The sequence below is a fragment of the Hoplias malabaricus genome, chromosome 2 (assembly GCF_029633855.1).
Source record: "Hoplias malabaricus isolate fHopMal1 chromosome 2, fHopMal1.hap1, whole genome shotgun sequence".
Taxonomy (NCBI): domain Eukaryota; kingdom Metazoa; phylum Chordata; class Actinopteri; order Characiformes; family Erythrinidae; genus Hoplias; species Hoplias malabaricus.
The window spans coordinates 20798872-20820911 of NC_089801.1; the positions used below are offsets into that span (position 1 = coordinate 20798872).

The window sequence follows — 22040 nt, forward strand, 5'->3', positions numbered from 1 at the left end:
AACATTCATTCTTTTTGTCTGTAACTGCTTATCCAGTTCAGGGTCACCATGGGTCCAGAGCCTATATGGAATCACTGGGCGCAAGGCAGGAACACACCCTGGCCCTGCCAGTCCTTCACAGGGCGACACACACGCACACCTAGTAACAATTTTGAGTAGGCAATCCACCTACAAACGTGTCTTTTTTGGCTGCGTGATGAATCCCACGTGGACACGGAGAACACTTCAATATCCTTCAGAGAGTAACCCACAACCCCAGGACCCTGGAGCTGTGTGACATACATGACTAAATAAATTGATTCTGAACATCTGGTTTACGACATACTGTCACTGTCCAAAGAAAAACATATATTTCCAAGAGTAACTTTATAGAATTTGGAAAAACCTTAACTTTCAATGGAATCTAGTGTAAAGAGATTGAATTCCAATTAATTTTGGAGCATTTCTATTTGTATACAGATGAAAACAGATGAAACGAACAAACATATTCATTAAATTAATTCATTAAACACTGGTAACTATTCCAAAGGCATGTGCAAGTTAGACATGGCACGAACACGTGCGCAAACTATAAGGACCCTGGCTTTTCTAGTTTATGCTGGCAATAATGTGGATGGTTTCTGAGGAATCATTGTCCACCAATTAAGTTTTGATCCAGTCTTGATCTTAAACTCCCTTGAATGCTCCTTTCATACCCATCACCTTCTGAAATAATAAAAAATAAACAACAGAAGCAAAAAAAGGAATGATGCAACTCAACAATACTATTTATTCACTGAGTTAAAGCATACAGATATGTACGCATGGTGTTGTTGGTCTAAGGGAAGATACAGTAATGAATTCTAAATTTGCGTCCAAAATCTGTGCATGTCTATACTCAAGCAAGAGAAAAAAATCTTACACATTCAAAAAGATGCACTTGCAAAAACAGGTTTAAAATAAGAAAAAAAAAAACAGCCAAGAATGGTTCAGTATTTCATGCAGGTAGATAGTTTAAAGTATTCAGGGTCAGCATGTGTAATCTAAAACCAAATAAGACAAAAAGGTTTTAATTCTAAGGTTGGAGTAATTTTAAATAGGTTATTTTTTAGTGTTTTAAGTGTAAGCTTAGGGTAATGTGCATGTAGGATATTGTCCTTTTTAATGCTTACCTGGTCACTGTTTCTGTTACAGCTAATACATACTGGTAATATATCAAGATATGAACAGTTTCTGTCAATAATAGTCAACACCCTTTTTGACACCAATAAACAGAGGCTAGACGGAATGATAAATTCAGACATTTGGTTTGACATCAACAGCATTTGATGGCACTAATTCACACTTACAAATAGGGTGGAGTAAGTGAAGTGACCTAAAATTTTATCACAACAATAGTAGTATATGAGTTAAGTCTTTCAATCACATCAGGGATCATTGTAAAAAGTGTCTTCATGTATCCTGTCTGCAGATTGCATCACCTGAGGTAGTTGCTGCATTTTCCCCAATGGAATGACCAATGACAAACGGAAGGTCAGAAACTGTTGCTTTCAGGGAATCGGTGTAGTTTGTCTTGGCCATCCATATTTGCCGTCTGATAGCCACAGAGGCTGCCATAATCCTTCCGGAAAGCTCTGCTTGATGGGAGGATAGTAGAAATGTAAACTGTCCGATGAGCTTCAGCTCACTGAGAATGGTGGGAAGTCTTTCAGAATAATGTTCATCCGAGATTTCTGCCAAAATACCCTTCTGGTACTCTGACAGGTATCTCAAATAGTTTGCCGTCTTGGCCAGCATGCCCGCAGTCTGATAGGCTTTTTCCACAAGAGCTTCTGTGAAATTCCACTGTTCAACGGGAGTGGTCTGTTCTTTGTTCTCTGATGGTCTCACAGCTTGGAAGATTGCAGACATGAACTCACTGACATGAGGCATGTGGTCATAAGCTGGAGACTGACACTCATGAAGCTTGTACAACTCAGAAAATATGGGCCTAAAAGGTTTTGAGCTTGCAGGGTTGGACCAGGTGATCTGGACCAGGTCTTCAAACTCTGCCACCATGGTTGGAAGTGGTGGGTCAGAGCTATTTGGCGAGGTGGGAAAATCAATACCCAAGTGTTTGGCTGCGCGATCTATAAGATTCTGCAACTCTTTGGATGCCAGAACCTCTTGTGCTGGCACGTCGTTCTCAGATGGTTGAGAATCAGTCTCCGCTTCATCTTCAAAGGCCAAACCAGACTTGAAACCAGATGAGATACCTACTGGCCTTTCTTCTTCTTTTATTACAGCCAACGACTCAATAGATCCTGTCACTAAAGAATCACAATTTGACCCGGTCTGTTCTCCTCTATCTACTAAGTTAACTGCCTGAGAGTTTTCAGCAATGTTTGGGCAAAGAGGACCAGGAACTGCAGAGGAACCTTTCTTTTCTAGAACATCTAATCTTCTCTCCAGCACACTCCACTGCATTTGCATGGCTCTCTGCTGAGCTTCCAACTTCTGCTGAACCATTTCTAGCAATCGTCCATTTTGTCTTTCAAGTTTAGCAGATTTGCGTGATTCTCGCCGTGCTCTCTTGCCCTTGATGGATTCGCAAGAGGATTCAGATGAGCTCCAGGATGAAACAGAAGATGAGGATGGGGAATGTTTCCGTTTATGTCCGCAGCCCCTGCTCAAGTGCCTCATGCAGTGTGAATGACATCTAGATGTATGGTGTCTCTTGTGGGAAGTGGATGGCATTGGAGAAGAATTCACTTGCTCCACAGAAGGAGCCGGGTCTGAGTTATGCTGCAGGGCTAACCTTGACACATATGTGCCTTTTACAATGCCAGCATTAGGTTCAGATAAACCTGCAGATGGGGAGAGGATTGTGAACATCACCGGTACGGTTGAAGAGGATGGAGCTGGAGCTGCCATTTCTATCCGTGATGTTGTTGGTATGGCAGGTGTAACTTTAACTGGTTTTGATTCTGCAACTACAGCAGGTGGAGTCACTGGCTCAAGTTTGGGCTGAACTCGAGCCTGAGCAGCTTCATTTTTCTTCTGTTGGGACTCCTGGTGGATCACCTCCTGCACCTTTGTGAGACGCTTAATGCAGGTGCTCCAGTCCATCTTGGCACAGTGGGGGCACTTTCCGTACTCCAGGACAGCCTCCTTGGCATGCTGGATTCCCAGGCAAAGCAAACACTTGTCGTGGGTATCCTTGGACTGGATTTTATAATTACGGCAAGCACACCATGTAAATTTTACAGTTGAGCTCGCCATCTTGAACATTCAAGTTCACCAAACCCTGAGTAATCAGGATTTCACAGGATTTTAAAACGATTTCTAGTCTCATACAAACATTCCTGAAGAAACAAAAAACATGAAAAAAAACGAAATAAGTACGTTTGTTTGCATTTAACCACAAATATAGACAACACAGCCAAAAAGTTCAAGTCACCATGTATGACTGATTATTAGATTATTACCTTACTCAAAAATGCATGCCACTGAATTAAACAAAAGATATTTTGATTCCAAGGGATGCTTAAATATAATCAAATAGGTTTAGAACCAAAATCTTATATTCAGACTATAATAAAACAGTTTAAGACACCATGGAGTATATCCATTACCCTTGCAGGTTTTTCCCTATAATGCTATTCACAATCAAAAACATGATGGCTCAGTATTCTCATGAGATTCACTGCACACCAACAGCACAAGCATTTTGCATTTTCACGTTACATGTTATAATTAATCTCTGTATCGCACACTTATGTTTACCATACAGTTCTTTGCACACTTGCATTTACTATATTATACTATTATCTCTGTACATATGTTTATTTGTCTTTAGATATATTTACCATTTTGTGTTATATAACTAACTCTAACATCATAGGTTTCCATGTCTAGTGTACTGTGCATGACTATGTATATGACAAATAAAAACTTTGAACTGACTACACGTCTATGTTTAATTTATTCATGGAGGAGGGATATAGGTAGAAAGCTGTAAGGCAAAAATAGCAATGTATGCTTTATAGCAATTAAATATACTGTACCCTATCAATTTTATATAGGAAAGCACTTTAGACACGCCATTGTTCGTCAGTGGCGTTGTATCTATGGCTAATAGAATGGCTATATTTTGTTGGGTCTCTTCAGCAGCTCTGCGGTTCGTAACCCGGTTCTTTTAATATTTATGTAATATAAAGCCTGAAGCCTTACAAAGCCGCACCACATTAGCGCAAACGCACAGTACAAGCACTGAAACAAATACAAAAGCACGCTTATTACCTTTAGAAATGAAGAGGAAAAACGTTATAAACCCTCAGCCATGAATGAAAACACAACCCTCTGCTCGTGACGTCACACTGCCTGCGACGGACCTTCGTCCAACGGCATCGTTAAAAATCACAACAAACTTTTAAAAACGTAGCCTTTTCATTTTTAAACGCTTACAAAAAGTTACGACACCTTGCACTACATATAATTTCAAATAACCATGTACTTCTAATGAGTAAGTAATTTAAAACCGCATAAAATTTATTTTAAACCTATTAGTATTTATTAGTTATTAACGGTAAAGGTGATTCAGTATTATTTTCTGTCATTAAAATATATGTGGAAGTTATTTGAGAAAAATAATCTAACACTTTAAAAGTGGCTCAGATTGAACTATACAGCTTTTTTTTTTTCATTGTGCACATATCCACAATTGTGCAGTTTAACCTCCATTTGCACTTACCCCTTCACCACCTGCCACAGCTCAAAAGCCCCGCCCACACGTGGACAGGATTGGTTTATGACATGTGACATCTTAAACCCTGGCTTTCTAAATCTGTGTCTTCGGAACACTGCTGATTTAAAAAGGAAATGCTCAGCCATGGCGCTAACTCATTGTTTCACAAATTCAACTTTTATCTAAAAAAACACAACTGGAACATATTAAAAACAAAGTGTGTAAAATTTACTGAAATGTCTCTTTAAAAATGTCAACATAATATGCATATTATTAGTTTTTAAAAACCTCATGTAATTTTCTGTTATTTAACCATCTGGTCCCTTACATGCTGTAATATCTGAAAACAAGCTCCAAAACATTTGTGAAGGTGTACCACACATGATAAAAATATGTAATGTAACACGGGAGAAAGTTTGACTCAGACACAATGCACTGTATCACAATTTAATTTCTATTTCTTCACTTTGCTGATGGCTTTAAAACCTTTCCTTTTTTTGTTTTTCTTCAGTTTCTTGTAAAAGCCAGCAGTCTGGACCTGCAAAAAACAGTGTGACATTGTCAGACGATTAAACAAAACTATGAATGTATTTAAATGTAAAAAATGAAAAGAAAATCATGATTGACTTAAATGCTTTTATTCTTCATTAATATTTCAGGTGTAAATGCTATAGCCTAATTAGGTGTACTGCATTTCTCTGAATTGTTAGTTTTACCTTTTTGCGTTTCTGTGTTGCTTGCTTTTTATCATCCATTTCAGAAATATCCATTTCATCCTCATCTGTTTGAAAGTCATCTTCATCCTTGTCTTCTTTCATTTCTTCTTTTTCATGTGGCTTCTTCAGTGTGAATAAAGAGGCTGTGGAGAGAACAGAATATTTAACATTCGTTAAATAATATTCGTGCTTCTCTTTGGTGATTATGTAAGCTGTACATATTGTGTGAATCTTAAAAGGTAGATGATGGCTGTATACCCATGTTGCAGAATTAAAATGTAATCAAAACACAATATGGGCTTATGCAAAACTTACAAACTCACAAAGAAATATGAATACATATTTTACTGAATAATATTAAAAAATATTGTATCAATAATACTGTTAATAATTAAATTACTGTAATACATATCTATTATAATCTGTTCTAGCATTATACCAGAGTCCATTCATGTGAGAAAGCCTCAGCTTGATTAATCAAGACCGTTCTTTTACAAAACAATCACAGAAATGAACTTTATGACCTCACAGATTTATACTCTGATTTATGAAGCTATTCTCCTGTGCTCACATGGGTACAAGTCAGACATGCTGTCATCTGAGTCGCTGTCTTCTCCACTGGAGCTCGGAGCCCAGAAGCCTTTATCCTGTTTGTGATTGTGTCCATCCTCTCTATTACTCTCCATGCCATCATCTGAATCTTTGGGTTTCTGTCTCTGTCGGAGTTTGGCTGGAACAAATTTCACACCCTGCTTCACACACTCCTCATCTGAAAGCAGATTAACAACAGAGTTATTACTTCAGCCTTAATCAATTCTTGCTTGTTGTGTTTGATGCTACACTTTGGCCATTGTAGATGATGGCAACAACCATCCTGGGCTTTGCTTTGGGCATGGTGACTTTAGACACTCATGCACCTGCTCCAGAGTGTCAATGCATTTCTATAGAGATAATGACATCTGGATGCTACACTAAAGAAGATTCCAAACAAATATAGCAAGAGTTGGCAAACACTTTAGCAAAGAATGAACACTGTTTGAACAGACAGACAAAATAATGGATTCTAGCATTTTTTGGATAGACTGGTACTTACACTGGGTTAGAGCTTTTTTAAATCGTTTTCCATTAATGTGTCGTAGGACATGCTCAGGAGAGCGATTGAGGTGTCTCAGTGTCAGCTTACAAAATAGATGATTTCTGTGGGGAAGGAATATTAATTAACATCAATTTTTATATATTAATCTAAACATTATTGAGATTATTATAACCAGCTTAGGTTTGAAAGCCATTTCTTAGCTAATCTATATAAAGTGTCATGAACCCATCAAGTTAAATTCATATGGTTTCTTCTTCTTGTAAATCTGATTGACATTTCTTAGTGTCCTGAACAAGCAAACATTAAGAAAGGACATAACATTGCGAATACTTACGGTTCTTTTGTACTCGGAACAAGATGTGGCTCATACTGGCTGTAATTAAATGAAGCGCTGGCACTCAACTTCTTGAATTTATTTCCAGATGTGAATTTCTGTAGCTCTGAAAGGTTGCATGGAAACTCATGGCCATTCAATGTGCACTTAATCTGAAAATATAGAACAGAAGCTCAGTGTTGAAAGGTGAAACAAAGATAGTGCCCCAAAACTAAATCACTGTTATAATAGATATTTTGCCCCTTTTCCTCTGGGTAGGCTCTAAAATACATATTGAGGCATGACTGTTTGTATCTGATGCCATTCAGCCAGAATGTGTTGACCTGCTCCAGACAATGCATTTTCACTGTTCTACAGCCCACATCTGACATTAAACATGGTGTACTTAAGCTAATTTTTAGCAGCAAAATAAAAGCAAATTTAATTTGATGCTTCTCTGTGGAGATTATACAAGCTCTGCATAATGGGTGCACCTTAAAAGTAGTTGATTAATATATGAAACATAAATATAAGTACTGTATACACTGATGCAGAATTAAATATCAATCAAAACACAAAATTTGCTTATGCAAAAGTAAATACTGTAAAAGAAAGAACAAATAAAGAAGAATAAAGTGACCTGGTACATCACCTTCTTGTTGTCAGTGACTTGAAAGAGCGGCTGATTTTGGAGAAAGTCTCTGAGGTCTGTTGGTAACTCCTCCATCTCTGTAGCTCTTTACTAAAAACAGACACACACGTGGACAAACAAACCCTGGAGTTGTTCACTACACACTGAACCGAAGAATGAACTGAAGCACTGGAACACTGTTCCACACTAAACACAACACACTAAACAACGGCACAACCATAAAGCTGACACATTTAACCATAAACATAAGTGAATGTAATTCCACATTTAAGTGGGCTCTGTTTTGGGCGCCTTATGGTGATGTCATGAAGTGGGGACTCAATGCAGAGAGCTGACCTCGGCAGCGCCTGCAGCACTCAGACCAATACAACAGAACACCATGATATAAAACAATACATTAATATATATATATATATATAGTACATATATATATATTATATAGTATATATATTATATAGTATTATATAGTATATATATTATATAGTACATGTTATTGTGGTTTAGTAATAAATAGTTTTTAAAGTATCAGGTTAAGCCATTTTAATATTGCAAGATTTGCTTCGCTGAAAAAAAAACGTTATTATAAATATTCATTAAATTTATTTAAAATAAATAAATGTAGATTTCAGTAATTCTATCTCGCTATAATTTGTAATACAATCAACATATTTAAATACAAATAACCATAAATACATTTAAAACCACAATAAATGATATTAACACTGGACGGATTCTGCGTTTCTTAATAATAAATAAAAAATAAATATTTTTTCCAATTATTTTTGGTATTGTATTGTAGCAAGGCACTCAGCTGACGGTTTGTTGTAATCAGTCAGATGACTGTTGCTGCTGCTGTTGTTGTTAAGCAGAGTTTAAATCCGTTTTGTGTTTTAATTATTCTTTTACTAAACGGGTATTAGGTTGTTTTAAGGGCACTGGTGTGTCGGGATATTATGAAGCGGTTTTACTGTTTTGTTGAACCCTTGTCTAAACTTTATTTGTAAACCGACTTTGGATTCATAGTCAGATAAACCCAATGAAAATGTCGGGACCAAACGGAGACCCAAATATCTCAGCGGAAGATGAAATTATTAACGATGAAGATGAGTTCAATGAAGAAGGTGAGTTATTAGGGGGTGTAAATGCTATAAAAGGACAGTATGACCTCTAGGAACGAGGATGAAGTCAGCTTCCTCTTGGTTTTTTCCGTTCCACCTTAAATATAGGAGCAGTCCCATTGTAACTGCTGCATCATTTAAGGTGGTACGGACAATTCCAAGATCAAGTCAATGTATTTGTCATTCAAGTAGGAAAAACATGCCACTAACTAATAAAGGATTATGCAAAAAGAATGTCAAAAAACAGATTTGTAAATTAAACCGAGGGGAAAAATAGGAATAGAGCAGAATAATACATACTATGGAATAAAAGAAAGCCTTTTAAGGTAGAAATTAGAGCTTGCTATTTAATGAGCTGAGCTAGGCATGCTACAGGATGTCTTAATGCTGCAAAACCACTGACTCCATTTTTCCCCCACTCCAGAGTATGCAGCTATAAACTCTATGCTGGACCAGATCAACTCCTGCCTGGATGACCTGGAGGAGCGCAATGATGCTTTGAATGGAAAACTGCACGAACTGCTGGAGTCCAACCGGCAGGCCAGGCAGGAGTTTCGCGCTCAGTTCAGTGAGAGAGACCAGGAGGACCAGAAAAGACACCAGACTCCTCCATCTAATGATGATTCAGCTGCTAGTCAGTCATAACCCAACAGACGTCACAGTGCAGTCTGGATAAATTCAGCTGTATCTCTGCAGTACTGTAGAGGGAGTTAAAAACTAAACAGCTCTCAGTCTTCCTTTCCACATTATTCCCTTTACCAGTGTTTTTAAGATCAGTGTCCTGTGGTCTATCTTTACTGCATGTTTGAAACTGGGTCTGTTCTTTATGATGCCCTAAATGCTACCCAGGAGATTACACATTTGATCTCCAGTAATGCCTCCCAATATTCATGTCCAGGAGTTATAGAGAGCACAGTTAGCCTCACTCTCGTTGGGTATAATGGTCCTCCCTTTCCACCTTTAACAGTGCAATCATCTATCCGTTAGTTAGCATAACAGATTTGGGCTGTGTTACCAAAAAGCTTCATAGTATTAATATCATTGTTAAAATGTTGACGTGAGCAATAATGATCTGGAAAACTGGGCATTGGTTAGTGTTCTCCTGCAAGTGTGTTGAGCTCTCATGATATTTTGTTAGCGGTAGTTCAGAAATTAGGAGTGGCTGCCTTCACAAGAAGGAAGCATTTGCTAATGTTTACCTTCCCCACTTGGTACCACTGTGTAGCCTTGTTCAGACCATCTAGGTCACCAGAATATATCTGGAGGAGCTATATGTGTGAACACAAACGTCTGAATCCTTTGTACCGCCTGCCCCCTAGTACAATATTCGGGTATTTCAGAGTTAGCCCATGTGGTGATGTTATCCTCCTGCACAAGCTACACGTGCTGCCCCATGCCTAAACCACACATTTCCTGTAGTGAGAAGGCATTGGACGTGAACAGGCCACTCGGGAATATATCCAGACATTGATCTAATTTCATATGCAAAAACAGCTTGTGACTGTTGTGGGGTGGGGGCTAACTAATGGGTGGAATTAGTAAGATGATGTTTAGCATGATGTATGTATTGGGGAATCAAAACACTGCAGTGTAGGTGGACTGAGGACTTGAGCTTGGAAACACAGCACAGATGGTTATTTTTTGGCTGTTATATAATATAATTTATTTAAATGTCTTTCCAGGTGGGAACCTCATTGTATAGAGTCTTGTAAGTCTATGTGCATCAATCATATTTTGTTTTGTCTTTTGATGCAGGTTGTCTGTTGTTTTGATATTAACAGCGTATAAAAGAGTCAAAAAACAAAGGAGATAATCATCAAATATTTTAATAGACATTAAAATGACCCAAATGCAGAAAAAACAAATCAGAAAAAATACATGGTAATTCCAGCTGCTATAAAACAACTGTATTTTTGATCTATTCCTTTGTCATTTTCAGAATAAAAATAGATTATGAAATGTGCAATTTCCATTCTGATGTCTTGAAATTACGATTTCCATATTACTGTGGTCCTGGAGGCAGGACTCAAACTTCTACACATTTCCACAGCATCCAAGCTTGCCTTAATGCTCAGTCCTTTATGGTTTGTCATTTGTTGATGTTAACGTTATAAAACATGATTACCCATCTGTTAGCAAAGGACCTAAATGTTGATGTGGTTCTTGAAGAAAGGAAAAAAAAGGAATGAGAACTGCATTTAAGGTGTACACTTATTGGTAAAGCATTTCTTTTTATCTTTGCTACAGCTCCAGCTTTTGCTGATAACGGCTTTGAAAACTGGCCTGAAAATATTGTAGGGAGGATGTTACAGAATAAAACTTTGGGGACAGAATTAAGCAGTCGGACATACTTTAGACACACTCATGAGCTTAGTGGCTAATACTGTGTATGGCACTTAATGTTCATGAGAATGTTCCCTAAGTTCTAAGCTGCAAATGAGTAACACCACGACTCACATCATGCCTTACATTTGTACACCTTAAATAGTCAGCAGTGATGTGTATTGACAGATGCTCAACTCCAGTCTATTTGTCAAACTAACTGACTCCACCTACTTTTAGCAGGCAGACAGAAAGACAAGCTCTACTAAATATGAAGGAGCACTGTTCCCCTTAATTCTGCGCATCAGTGATCCCCAGATTTCCCCTTGAATCTACATTCCCACAGAGTAGATGAGCTACCCAGGCTTCATCCACAAATGTGGTCTTTCATATTTGTCACCAGGTTGGACACTGTGCAGAACACTGGGGAGAAAAAAGGTTTAGGAGAAACTATAACAGAGCATGTAGAAACTGACCGAATCCCAGCGAAAAATGACCAGATTAGCATAAAAACATCCGACCACATAAGACTTTAAAAGTGTGTAATTGTGAATGGAGCACAGATAACTCAGTTTATTAATACAGTTTCAGTAATGCTTTTACAAATGGATTATCCTGCATATCTGGAATTAACTTTAGGGACGCCATCTTTCCAGGAGGAGAGGTGAGGACCACTGCTGTACACAAACAGGATACTGCTTCAAAATATCACAGTAAAAGTCCTACAAGAACACAGTAAAAGTCAGACCAATTATAGAGAATGCCCACATGAGCTTGTCATGTACAATGTGTCCTCAGTCCTGGAGCAGTCAGTCCTTCAGAAAATATTTCACTACATTTTACGTTGTAGTGTTCTACAGATGAATTATGTATCTCACCAACCAAACTTCACTTTTTTTATCAAGGCCAAATTTAACCCCGCATGGCACTCTTCCACTTACGATGCTTTCCCATGATTCAAAAGTTGTAGGCTGCTTAAGTTAGTCAAATTGCTACATCTACAGCATGTTTACAATTGGTCAAGACACTGATTAAGCCTAAACGTAGAATTATTTTTCACTGGTGATACACAACTGGCACTGTAGTTTAGACCTGACTAGGCTTAATCCATGTCTTGATCCTTATTATAACTCATAAAAGTCACATCAAACAGTGATTAATGTTGGTTTAAATGGTTTAAAACTGGAAAGGTCTAACAATTATTAGTTTTTCAGTGTTCTGCCTCCAAATAATAACCTGGCAAAACAACTACAACAGTCTGGGCACTCGATACTGAATGGTCTCCCAGACATAGATCAATCTAGACAGACTACACTGCAGTGCCGATGAAGAATCACCATTGAAAAAGCTATATACTCTAGGATTAGGCTTAATCTGGGTCTGTGAAACCAGCCCTTTAAACATGTTGACTGTGACTGGTTCAGGGGCAATATGAAACGATTGAATATAATTGGAAAGGCATTGTGTTGAACAATAATTTAAATTTAGCCAATCAGCATTATAATAGATCCAAAGATAAGACACAATTGGCGATTTTCCATTTAAGGTACCTGTTTAAACGTCTCCAGACTGTTTGTTGCAATTGCCAGGTTGAGCATAGACACATATATGCTCTCAGTTATTCCAGTGTAAAGCTTGAGATGCAAATTTGCAACAGTATTATTTAAAACAAACACAATATTTAAAAAAAAAAAAAAAAAAAAAAATCATCACATCCAACGTCACCCGCACAGCTAATGCCACTGATGTAAAAAGATCACTAAGCTTCTCAAGGACCTCTGTATTAAATTCCACTAAAGTCAGTGTTGCACCTCTACACAGCTATGAAAGAAAGTAATAAACCCATGTTCTATGACCTTGAGGAGTGACACGAAAATATTTCTACTGGAATCTGCCTTAACCAAATTTTAATGATCAGAGAATTAGAACAGAGGTACAACAACATGTAAAAATCAATAACTTAAACTGAAGGAAACATGTGCAATGTCTGTTTAGAGTTACGTTATCAGCGAAGGCAATGGATCTCCATCTTGTCCCAGCTTTTGAATGAAGCCCAATACAACCACAATGACACAGCCTCATTTATATTTCCTGCTTCATGATGGTTTTCCTGCTCTGGGTTCATTTTATAAGAAAGCTTGTGGGTTACATCATGACACGTTTTTTTTTTCTTTTCCTTTTCCTGTTCATGAACTTCCCCATGCCATATTTTAACACACAACATGGTGCTGTAAACTTCCCACGTCTTTCAAAACCTACAAAACAAAAGCAGTTTTAGTGTCTGGTTGTTTTTCCTGCTTTCAGAGTACAGCCAAAAATAGTTATTTAACAAACTGCCTAAAGCAGTTTGTAAGGAAGGAAACTAGCAGTCAGAATTTCCCCAGTCACACCCACATTTACAGTGCAGCGCAGTAATAAACAGTTGACGAAAGACAAGTACAGCATGGTGATAAAATCAGCTAAGCTAACAACAATAACAACAACACCACCAGGACTAAGATGAGCCCAGAAAAATGGTCAAGAATCCTTTTACACTCAGGCTATGGATGGGCAAAACACTTACAAAGGATTTAACAAAGTATTGAGTTCTGTAAGCTGTACCCTAAATATTGGTCACTGGAACAGCATGCGTAGAAAAAAGCTCATTAAAGAGTGCTGGCTTTGTGTGATCCTGCTAGAGCTAACCTGAATATTCAGTCTCTCTCATTTAACCTCAGAATACGTCGGTCTAGCACTGGCCCTCTTCCACACTTCCTATGCTAATGAGTGCTTTCAGGTCATTCCTAATTTCCACTGAAAATCAATCACCCTATTCTGGCCCTTTCATTCCCAAATAAGACCACATATAGTCTGTGAAAGTTACTGTAACATAGGTGGGTTTCCAGGTGGGCTTCCAACCCAATGTCAGTGACATTCAGCAGCGCCCTGCCTGCATCTAGCCGATCATTATTTGCCTAAGTGCTTTGAAACTAAAGCCTGGCATGAACTGTTCTCTGAGCCAGTAGACAAAAAGAGAGCAGCAGTTTAAAATGTCCATAAATAAAACAAACAGGACAATAAGGGATAACTCCTGACCTCTCTGCCTCCTCACAGCTTCTGACTCTAGTGAATTTTTCCTGGGAAAGAGGCTGAATACAATTAAGACAATTTTTAAAATATAGTACCTTGTATTTTTTTTTTTTTTTTTTTTTTATAAAACCACCTATTTTTTTTTTTTAAAAAAAGCCTGTTTTTAAGAGTTGCTACATTCTAAGTCACTAAAAGCTTGTGCAGAAAAGAGAGAGGAAAATTTTCATTTTGTGCAACGTCCTCTGACTTGAGAAGTTACTGTTACACGTCTCTACTATGTCCCACATTTTTTCCCCCAGAAAATAAAAAAATCAAAAGGCTATGGCCTAGCTATGTTTTGTGGTTTTGAAAATCTGGGGTAAACACCTACAAAAAAGCTGCATGAAAGAAAGACCTACTCTATTGGGATTGTCCTGGCTTTCTGCTGTTTTTTAGCTGAAGAGGTACACTGCAAGGAATGGGTAAAATGGAGATTGACTCAAGTTCCACACTAGATAGCAGCTCAGTCCTTTATTTCTCTCTCACTCTTTCTGCTCCAGAGCCCCTCAAAGCTAAGCCTCAGCGTCTTCTTCCTCCTCTCCCTCTTTTCTTTGCAGATCCTCTTCCTCGCCCTCTGCTGGTCTTTTCCTCCGGCACTTCTTCTTCTTCTGGTTCCTCTGTAGGCACCTCCTCTTCCTCCACATCTCCAGGCTGCTTTGAGGGTCCAGATGCTGCCATCTGACCAGGGGAGGGTGGTTCACTGCTGCTGTTGCTTGCGCTGGTGGTGGTGGTGGTGGTAGTGGTGGTAGTAGTGGTGATACTTCCCTGGTGAGTAGCAGCTGCCTCGGTGGAGCTCACTGAAGCTAGGTTACTGTTGCTGATATCAGGGTCATGTAAAGTGGAGCTACTGGCTGCATGTCTGGCCTGGGGGTCTGCATTCTGGCTGGGGTGGTCTGCTGAGCTGCAACAGACAGACTCTGCTGACGCGTCCTCCTGGAGCTTTAAGGCCTTATAGTTCTGAATTGACAAAATATTTAAAGCAAAATCAAATCTGCTATATTTACAATTATGTACTATACAATTATATTAAACAGATATTAGAGAGCCATTAATATTGCATGGTGACAGATTGGCCTGCGTTTGGATGTCCATACATTTCAAGAGCTACAGCTATGGAGCTGAATCATGAAGAAAAAAAAAAAATCATAGACCTACCTTCATATTCTGAAAGTGCTGGAGTGTCTTGCAGTGAGCGTGTCGTGCCGAGGACTCATGGTGATAAAACTGATTACAGAGTCGGCACAGAAACCCAGCCACAGGAATCACGAAGCTGGAACCTTGGAGGCATTTTATAGTTACACAATTTTACTACACACACTTTGTGTAGTAAAATTTGTTCACACACACTACTTTTGTTACATCTTTGTGAAACACAAATTGAAGAACAAACTTACCATACACCATGTCCTGGTCAAACTCCTCCTCCTCAGTCATGTCTTCCAGTGTGATTTCCATCTGCACAGGCAGCCCTTCCTACCAGTGTTAGAACACCCAGAGCCATTTATTCACCACCACTGACACAAATGCACATTTCCCCTACTTCTATTTAAACAGTTACTAGAAAAACATTACTTCCACTGAGATCATTTGCTTAAAGAAATCTGTTTTAATATTTTAGCTTCTTCAGGGAAAAAAAAATACTACTGTAGTTCTCTTTAACAATAAAGAAGGCTCTGATAAGTGAGGAAAACTTCAAAATTAAAATGTGCAGATTTTGTTACCTGTCCATTTTCTTCATCAAGCCTTTCCTCCTCATCACTGTCCACTCCTTCCTCATCTGCTCCCAATGCATAAGCCTCCAAACACAAATCGTCCAAACTGTCTTTACCAGTGCCTTTCCACAGCTTTGACAAATAACAGAAGGAAAAATAAAATCAGAATCACAGAACATCGAACGCCATTAAGTTCTTTAAAATCCATTTCTGTGTGGGTTTCACCTGCTCCATGCGCTGCTTATGCTCGGTGGACTGCATGTGTTCTATGAACTCTCGTGATGTTCTGAACTGCTCCTTACACACTGTGCAAACTGGGTTAGAGGAACGGCTACAAATCTGCAGCAACAGATAGATAGAAAGGTAAACAGGCAGGACACAGACATTAAACACGCTGCTTTAAATTCTTCACAGTGGATCAAAAATGATCAGAAAAGATTTAAGTCTTTGTTTAATTAAACAGAGTTTATTCATAGATGTTTTCAAGCAGCGTAAACGGCACCTTGTGCTCCCTGGTCTTGCGGTGGTCCATGACGTTACTGGTGAAGTGGGTTTGGCAGGTGGCGCACCACCTCTGTAGGCCTGGTCTTTTCTCTCTGCAGTGCACAACACAATTATGCCTTTGGTTTACTCCACTATAAATTGTATTAATGTATATTAAATTAAATTCTAAAAGGTCAATATTTGGTTTCTTACCCATCTTTGCGTGCCCCCTGCAGAGACTCCTGTACACGTGGCAGCAGCGTTACAAGGCAGGCATTACTCATATGTTGAATCTCCATCATCCTCTGCTGGTGGGCCAGTCCGTTCATATGGCTCTGAAAGTTCTGAACACACACAGACATCAGTTCTTCATTCACGTCAGATTAAATGACATTAAACACCAAGGAAAAGCCAACGTAAGAGGAACATACCTGCTGATTATGGCAGGTGATGTTACAGATATAGCAGTAGAATTTGTTGGAGGCTTCTCCTCCTGTGTCTCTACTATCCTCGTTACTGCTGACAGCAGCTGGTGTGTCTGTGTCTTCTTTGCCATCAGCCACAGTCTCGGATTCTGCTGTCTCACACTGATCTGCAAGGTTCTGCTGTTCTGTTACTTTAGGTGAAGACTGAGGCTCATCCACCTGCTGCAGCAAGAGACGAGGAGTCAGGAGCTCATTCGAATCATACAAACGCTTGCCTCAAAAAAATCTTTCACATTTTAGATTTATGCCAACCTCAGCTGCTCTGCTTTGCTCCACAGCCTCAGCAGCCTCTGACCCAGCCACTGTCCCGTCTCCTCAAAAGAATTCCAGTAAGGGTGCATTAAAAGACTTGGGTGATGCATAAATAAGAAGGTGGCAGCTCAACTACTTCAGGCTTAAGGTCAGAAATCATTATAACTTAACATTTTAATAACAGAAAAATAGAGAGATGTAAGTGAGTACATTTGGACTAAATGAAATCGTACACCCCCCAATAATGGTCCAAAAAAAGCCTCAACTGCAAGTAGAAAAGGTTTCTCTAAAAAGTAAAATCAGAAAATCCAAATATGTTCACCAGCAGTGTCAGGGTCTTCAGCAGGTCGGTCATATTCAGTACTCAAAGATGCTCCTGTCTCCACTGGATCATCTGGACTGTGTGATTTAATAGAAACAGAGGTAATTTAATACCAAGACTCTGAATGCAAGAGTCTAGACCTTCATTTAAGTATTCAATAAACCATTAAACTAAACAGTTACAAATAACCTTTTTGAAGCCTAGTAATTAACTGCATTAAACGCTGCTTAATTTATGAGTGAATATAATAAGCATGAGGATTAATCATTTAAAAATAAATAAATAAATAAATAATAAACTGAAGAAAATTAAGAGAAACAGAGTGTGCTTTACCCTTCTGTTCTCTGTTTCTTCGCAGCTGGCTCATCTGACTGCTGTGTGGACGACTGACTGCTCACATCCGCCACGGCTACAGCTTCATCTGCAGCAAGAAATATAAACTCAGTGATGTTAAAGTGTAATAAAAGAATTCATCCCTATGTGTAGATTTGTATGCACACACCTCTGCTGCTGCTTGCTCCTGGCTGACTGTCCGTGACCCCTGCAGGTCTCTGCTCATTCTCTCGCTTCCGATCAGGCTGCCGAGACTGGAAATCCTGTGTCTGAACAGTTAACCCAATAAATTTCAGCTCCGGTAATTACACCAGATATAGATTATAAGGGTGCACGATTATTTGTATATTAATATCAATCCCGATTTCTGAGCTCCTCAACTAATTAAACACAGACAATACTGCACTACTTGTAAACCAGGGTACAGACATTTGAATTGATTGTTTTTGTAGAAAAAAAAATTATAAGGAGCATGGTAACAATAATAATGGGATTACATCTAAGGAAAATTGTCATGTAAAATTTAATTAGAACAGTTTTACCTAAATAAAACCACCAAAATAAAAGATACAATCTCTCTCACGTTTCTAACACACAATATACACCGAGAGATGATTGGCTGAACCTTACATTGTTGAAATAGCGAGCATGAGGGTTGAAGTGTCGAGGAGGAAACCCCATGTGTGGAGTTTTAATTGCAACCCCCAGCGGAACAGGCCCCAAGATGGAGGACCTTGAACCTGCTGCAAAAAACTGCTGGAACTGCTGTCCCCCCATTGCAAAGCTCCTCATGTTCCCTGATTGAGAAAACAAAGCTTTATAAGCTTCATCACCTAAAATCTCTTGTTATTCACATATATTCATTCACAAATATGTTCTCTATTCCAACTGACAATCGTACTTTGGATGTTTGCAGAGTGCAGACAGTAAATGGCCTTCATACACGCTGTGTACTGCAATGCTGATGAGCCTGTTTATGTGCACGGCACCGGACACTATCACACAGCCTCAGAACATCACAAATACACAGACTCACATAAATGCACCAAATGGATTTTTTTAAGGTGTGTGCATCTAAATGTAAGGTCCCTTAAATATATATATGATACAAGATCTATTCTTTAAATACAAATTCTCTGTAAAGAGACTAAAGACATCGCACGACCATTCTTAAATCATCACAGACACCGCAGAGCAGCTATATAAAGAAAGCCATTCGTAAGAGGGACTCAATTTACCTTGCATCTGCTGCATCAAAAGTGCTCCCTGCAGCATGGGGTTCGGGGCGATGATAGTTTGAGTTGCTGAGCAGAGGTTGACCATTCTGGCCTGAGGAGGCGCCGGCGCTGGAACGGCCATTGGCCTGATACAGACATAAACACATAAGATTCAAGAATTACAAACAGTACACTGTATCAGATATGGCTGAAATATTTATTGTATTTTTCTCAATCACTGTTTGAAATAGTGCAGATTTCAAGACCTGCAATGTTTTTAAATTATTAACTTCATTATGAAGAAAAAAATTGTTTACATTTAATGCAGTGATATTTGGCTTCCATTAAACTAAGGCAACCTGTGTTCTGTACATGGAAATCACAACTGAATGATACTCGCATAGTGTTCAAAATGAAAGCCAGATCTTTTTGTTATTCTTGATTATGAAAAAATAACGGAACTTTAATTTAATCAAAATTGTGATCAGAAGAATCACAGTTAAATATTTTCCTCAAATCGAGATTACTTACCGACTAGACACAGTTCGAATTAATTTATTTTTTTTTTTCCAAACAGCAGGGCAAATAAATACAGTCGAGCTATACATCTGCAAGGAACTTTTAAATTCTGACTCACTGACTGTGCCAATAACTTTGTAATGTCTTACCGGGCTCCTGCGTGATGATGAGGGATGTGGTGGCTGGGTGGAGGCTGAGGAGGGGGTGGAGGGGGAGGAGGAGGTGGAGGCGTTTGCTGCTGGAAGAGCTGCTGCAGCTGTCTCAGGTGCTGGTGGAACTGCTGCTGCTGCTGCTGGTGGTGGTGGTGGTGTGGGTTGAACATCTCGACAATTTGAGAGAGTGGCTCAATTTACCAACAACACTTCAGTCTGATGTACTCCTGAGTCAATAAAACAACAGCTGTTTGAGTCATTCCACAAAAAACAACATCCAACGCAGTGTTTTAGTCAAGTAATTTTACTCACTAAAAGTGTATGACAGTGTATGATTGTCTTTTAACTGAAATAGATTATAGATTTCAAATAATATCTCAGATGTCCATTGACACTGAGAGGGACTGGCGCCCCCTCCAGGGTGTTGTTCCCGTCTTGCACCCAATGATTCCGGGTGGGCTCCGGACCCACCGCGACCCTGAACAGGATAAGCGGTTTCAGACCATGAAGGAATAAATTAATAAATATTTATCATGTATCGTTTTGACCAATACAGAGTATGTTTAGAAAAGCGTTTTATTAATTACCCAAAATTAGACTAATGTGGACTAAATTAACACATGCAGCATTAACAGTATGAGAGTTTTATTAATGGCTTAAATAACATTGTTTGCTCTTAATCTGTCAAACTTCTTTTTCTAATTCTTTAAGAAAACAGAAAAAAATGTAAAACCAGAAAAACTGAAACATAAAAAAAATCATTCCCCCTAACAAACACACACACACACAAAATTTAAGATTAATACAGGATTTACATCTGTTTCATTTATAGAGATGTAAACACACTGAAGATTCACAGGGGATAAAATCTCTCCACAGTCGTCAATGTCAGACCGCAAAATCTCACACTACAGATTAAAAAAATGACAAAGTAATCTGTAAATGCGTAATAACAAAAATACACTACAAATACACTTCATACAGAATGAAAACAATTCCAAAATGGTTTCTGTAACACAATAAAAATGAAACACTACACATTCATACTGTATTAAAACTATGTACTAAAATAACTTCAGATATTTATGTAAGACCATTAGCTAAACACACTGCAGATACATTACGATTTCAACAGGTATATCTGTAAAACTGTATTTACTAAATATTGCAAATTCACACTGAAATAAACATTTTCAGTTATTACTCAATCACTGTGTATACTGGGCATCATGCAAATTCACACTGGAATAAAGGAATTGAACACTTATTACTGAAGCACTTTACGAATTAAACACCCAGGATATTCATACGGGATAAAACGTCACCTGTTATTACAATACCATTGTATGAACTAAACACACTTCAGATTCATCCTGGATTAAAATCACACTAATATTTTAACCCCAGACGGCAGACTCACTTAACTGCTGCACAATTTAAACTGAAACGGAGAAAAAACGTATAAGAAGCAGGCTTCAGATACCCACTGAGAGACTGTGTGTTATGTGGAAATTTAAGGTGATGTTTGTTAGTGAGCTAAAATCTTTGTTTAAACACTGAAAGTAAAAGCTTTGTTAAAACATCCCGAAAACCTTGGGAAAATGAAACGAAGTGAACAAGTGGAACACAACAGCTCATACACTTAGCCAGCTGTGTGGTTTTTAAGGAAACACACTGAAATAAATACATTATTCTAGATAATATTTAAAATGATTGATAACTGAAACTGACAGCATAACACCTTGATTTTACGGTATTGCTGAAAACCTACTCGAACAAAACTGCAAATGAACCTGCCGATGCGACGAGCTTAGCTAGGTTTAGCTCCGTTGCTAAAGCCCCTTGTATGTTCTAAGAGAAATGCTAGCAGCCGCTAACCACAACACAACACAGGCTAAAGCGCCTTTTCATTAATAAATTACAAGAATTTCGCGTATTTCATATGTGTAAGCGTGTCACACGGTTTGTAACCTACTTTATTGTTTTGTTGAACGTCTGAAAGCGCCCACAAAAGGGAATTTAAAGCCGTTTTGAAAGCAGTAGCCTGTTGAAACTTGCTGCTCCACAATAAGAGACTGCGCAGCGGCTAAAGCTAAACTCACCGGCTCCTCTCTCTCTTTTCCCCGGCACTTTCCTCGCCCTCTGCCGCAGTGGATGGTTATCTGCACCCCTTCATTTTTTTTCAAAGAAATCAAGGTTCTACATTCTTGAAAAAAAAAACCCTGCCGGTGACCTCCATAATAAAATAAAATTTTATATTTGAATCGTTCCCACGTCTTTTAAATAACTAAACCCTTTATTAACTCATTGTCTCACTTAATTCAATTTAAAGGCATGTCACCAGCAGAGCTCTATAGATAACCCATACTTATGGTGTTGTTTCTTTGCTAGAAGATATATTATGAGCGAAATAAGCAGTCACTGCAATGGTTGGGCATTTTCACTTAGAAACTGAAGCCTCAAAAACATGGACCCAGACAACCAGGGTTTCTGACATCACAAACCTAAAGAACGATTCCTGTCAACTTGTTCATG

At 38.5% G+C, this 22040-nt stretch overlaps 4 protein-coding genes across 10 annotated transcripts; 1 reads left to right on the forward strand and 3 right to left on the reverse strand.

Moving 5' to 3' along the window:
- Window positions 1-778: 778 nt before the first annotated feature.
- On the reverse strand, window positions 779-4370 carry LOC136687647 (uncharacterized). The gene is made up of 2 exons (XM_066662158.1): window positions 4261-4370; window positions 779-3323 (listed from the first exon to the last, which is right to left on the reverse strand). The coding sequence occupies exon 2, from the start codon at window positions 3247-3249 to the stop codon at window positions 1432-1434; it is 1818 nt and encodes a 605-aa protein (XP_066518255.1). The 5' UTR covers window positions 3250-3323; window positions 4261-4370; the 3' UTR covers window positions 779-1431.
- A 548-nt stretch (window positions 4371-4918) lies between these two features.
- Window positions 4919-7810, reverse strand: surf2 (surfeit 2). Of its 2 annotated transcripts, none has more exons than XM_066662159.1 (6): window positions 7471-7810; window positions 6852-7003; window positions 6515-6618; window positions 5993-6190; window positions 5422-5564; window positions 4919-5243 (listed from the first exon to the last, which is right to left on the reverse strand). In XM_066662159.1, exons 1-6 carry the CDS (start codon window positions 7555-7557, stop codon window positions 5160-5162), a joined length of 768 nt encoding a protein of 255 aa, XP_066518256.1. In that variant the 5' UTR covers window positions 7558-7810; the 3' UTR covers window positions 4919-5159. The 2 variants fall into 2 exon arrangements, with proteins under 2 accessions (XP_066518256.1, XP_066518257.1); XM_066662160.1 differs by having other exon boundaries at window positions 4931-5243; window positions 7483-7806.
- Window positions 7811-8305: 495 nt separating this feature from the next.
- On the forward strand, window positions 8306-10588 carry bbln (bublin coiled coil protein). Its single transcript, XM_066657876.1, has 2 exons — window positions 8306-8603; window positions 9025-10588. Exons 1-2 carry the CDS (start codon window positions 8519-8521, stop codon window positions 9243-9245), a joined length of 306 nt encoding a protein of 101 aa, XP_066513973.1. The 5' UTR covers window positions 8306-8518; the 3' UTR covers window positions 9246-10588.
- Window positions 10589-10678: 90 nt separating this feature from the next.
- ciz1a (cdkn1a interacting zinc finger protein 1a) lies at window positions 10679-21667 on the reverse strand. 6 transcript variants are annotated; one of them, XR_010796546.1, is made up of 17 exons: window positions 21481-21618; window positions 19503-19732; window positions 18856-18980; window positions 18248-18414; window positions 17787-17886; window positions 17618-17705; window positions 17285-17361; window positions 16963-17021; window positions 16657-16872; window positions 16439-16569; window positions 16245-16338; window positions 15968-16081; window positions 15752-15874; window positions 15425-15503; window positions 15186-15307; window positions 14390-14987; window positions 10679-13177 (listed from the first exon to the last, which is right to left on the reverse strand). XR_010796546.1 is itself a non-coding variant. In XM_066657855.1 (17 exons), exons 2-16 carry the CDS (start codon window positions 19673-19675, stop codon window positions 14550-14552), a joined length of 2106 nt encoding a protein of 701 aa, XP_066513952.1. In that variant the 5' UTR covers window positions 19676-19732; window positions 21481-21618; the 3' UTR covers window positions 10679-13177; window positions 14517-14549. The 6 variants fall into 6 exon arrangements, 5 of the variants coding, with proteins under 5 accessions (XP_066513952.1, XP_066513932.1, XP_066513961.1 ...); XM_066657855.1 differs by having other exon boundaries at window positions 14517-14987; XM_066657835.1 differs by having other exon boundaries at window positions 10679-14987; window positions 21608-21667.
- Window positions 21668-22040: the final 373 nt, after the last annotated feature.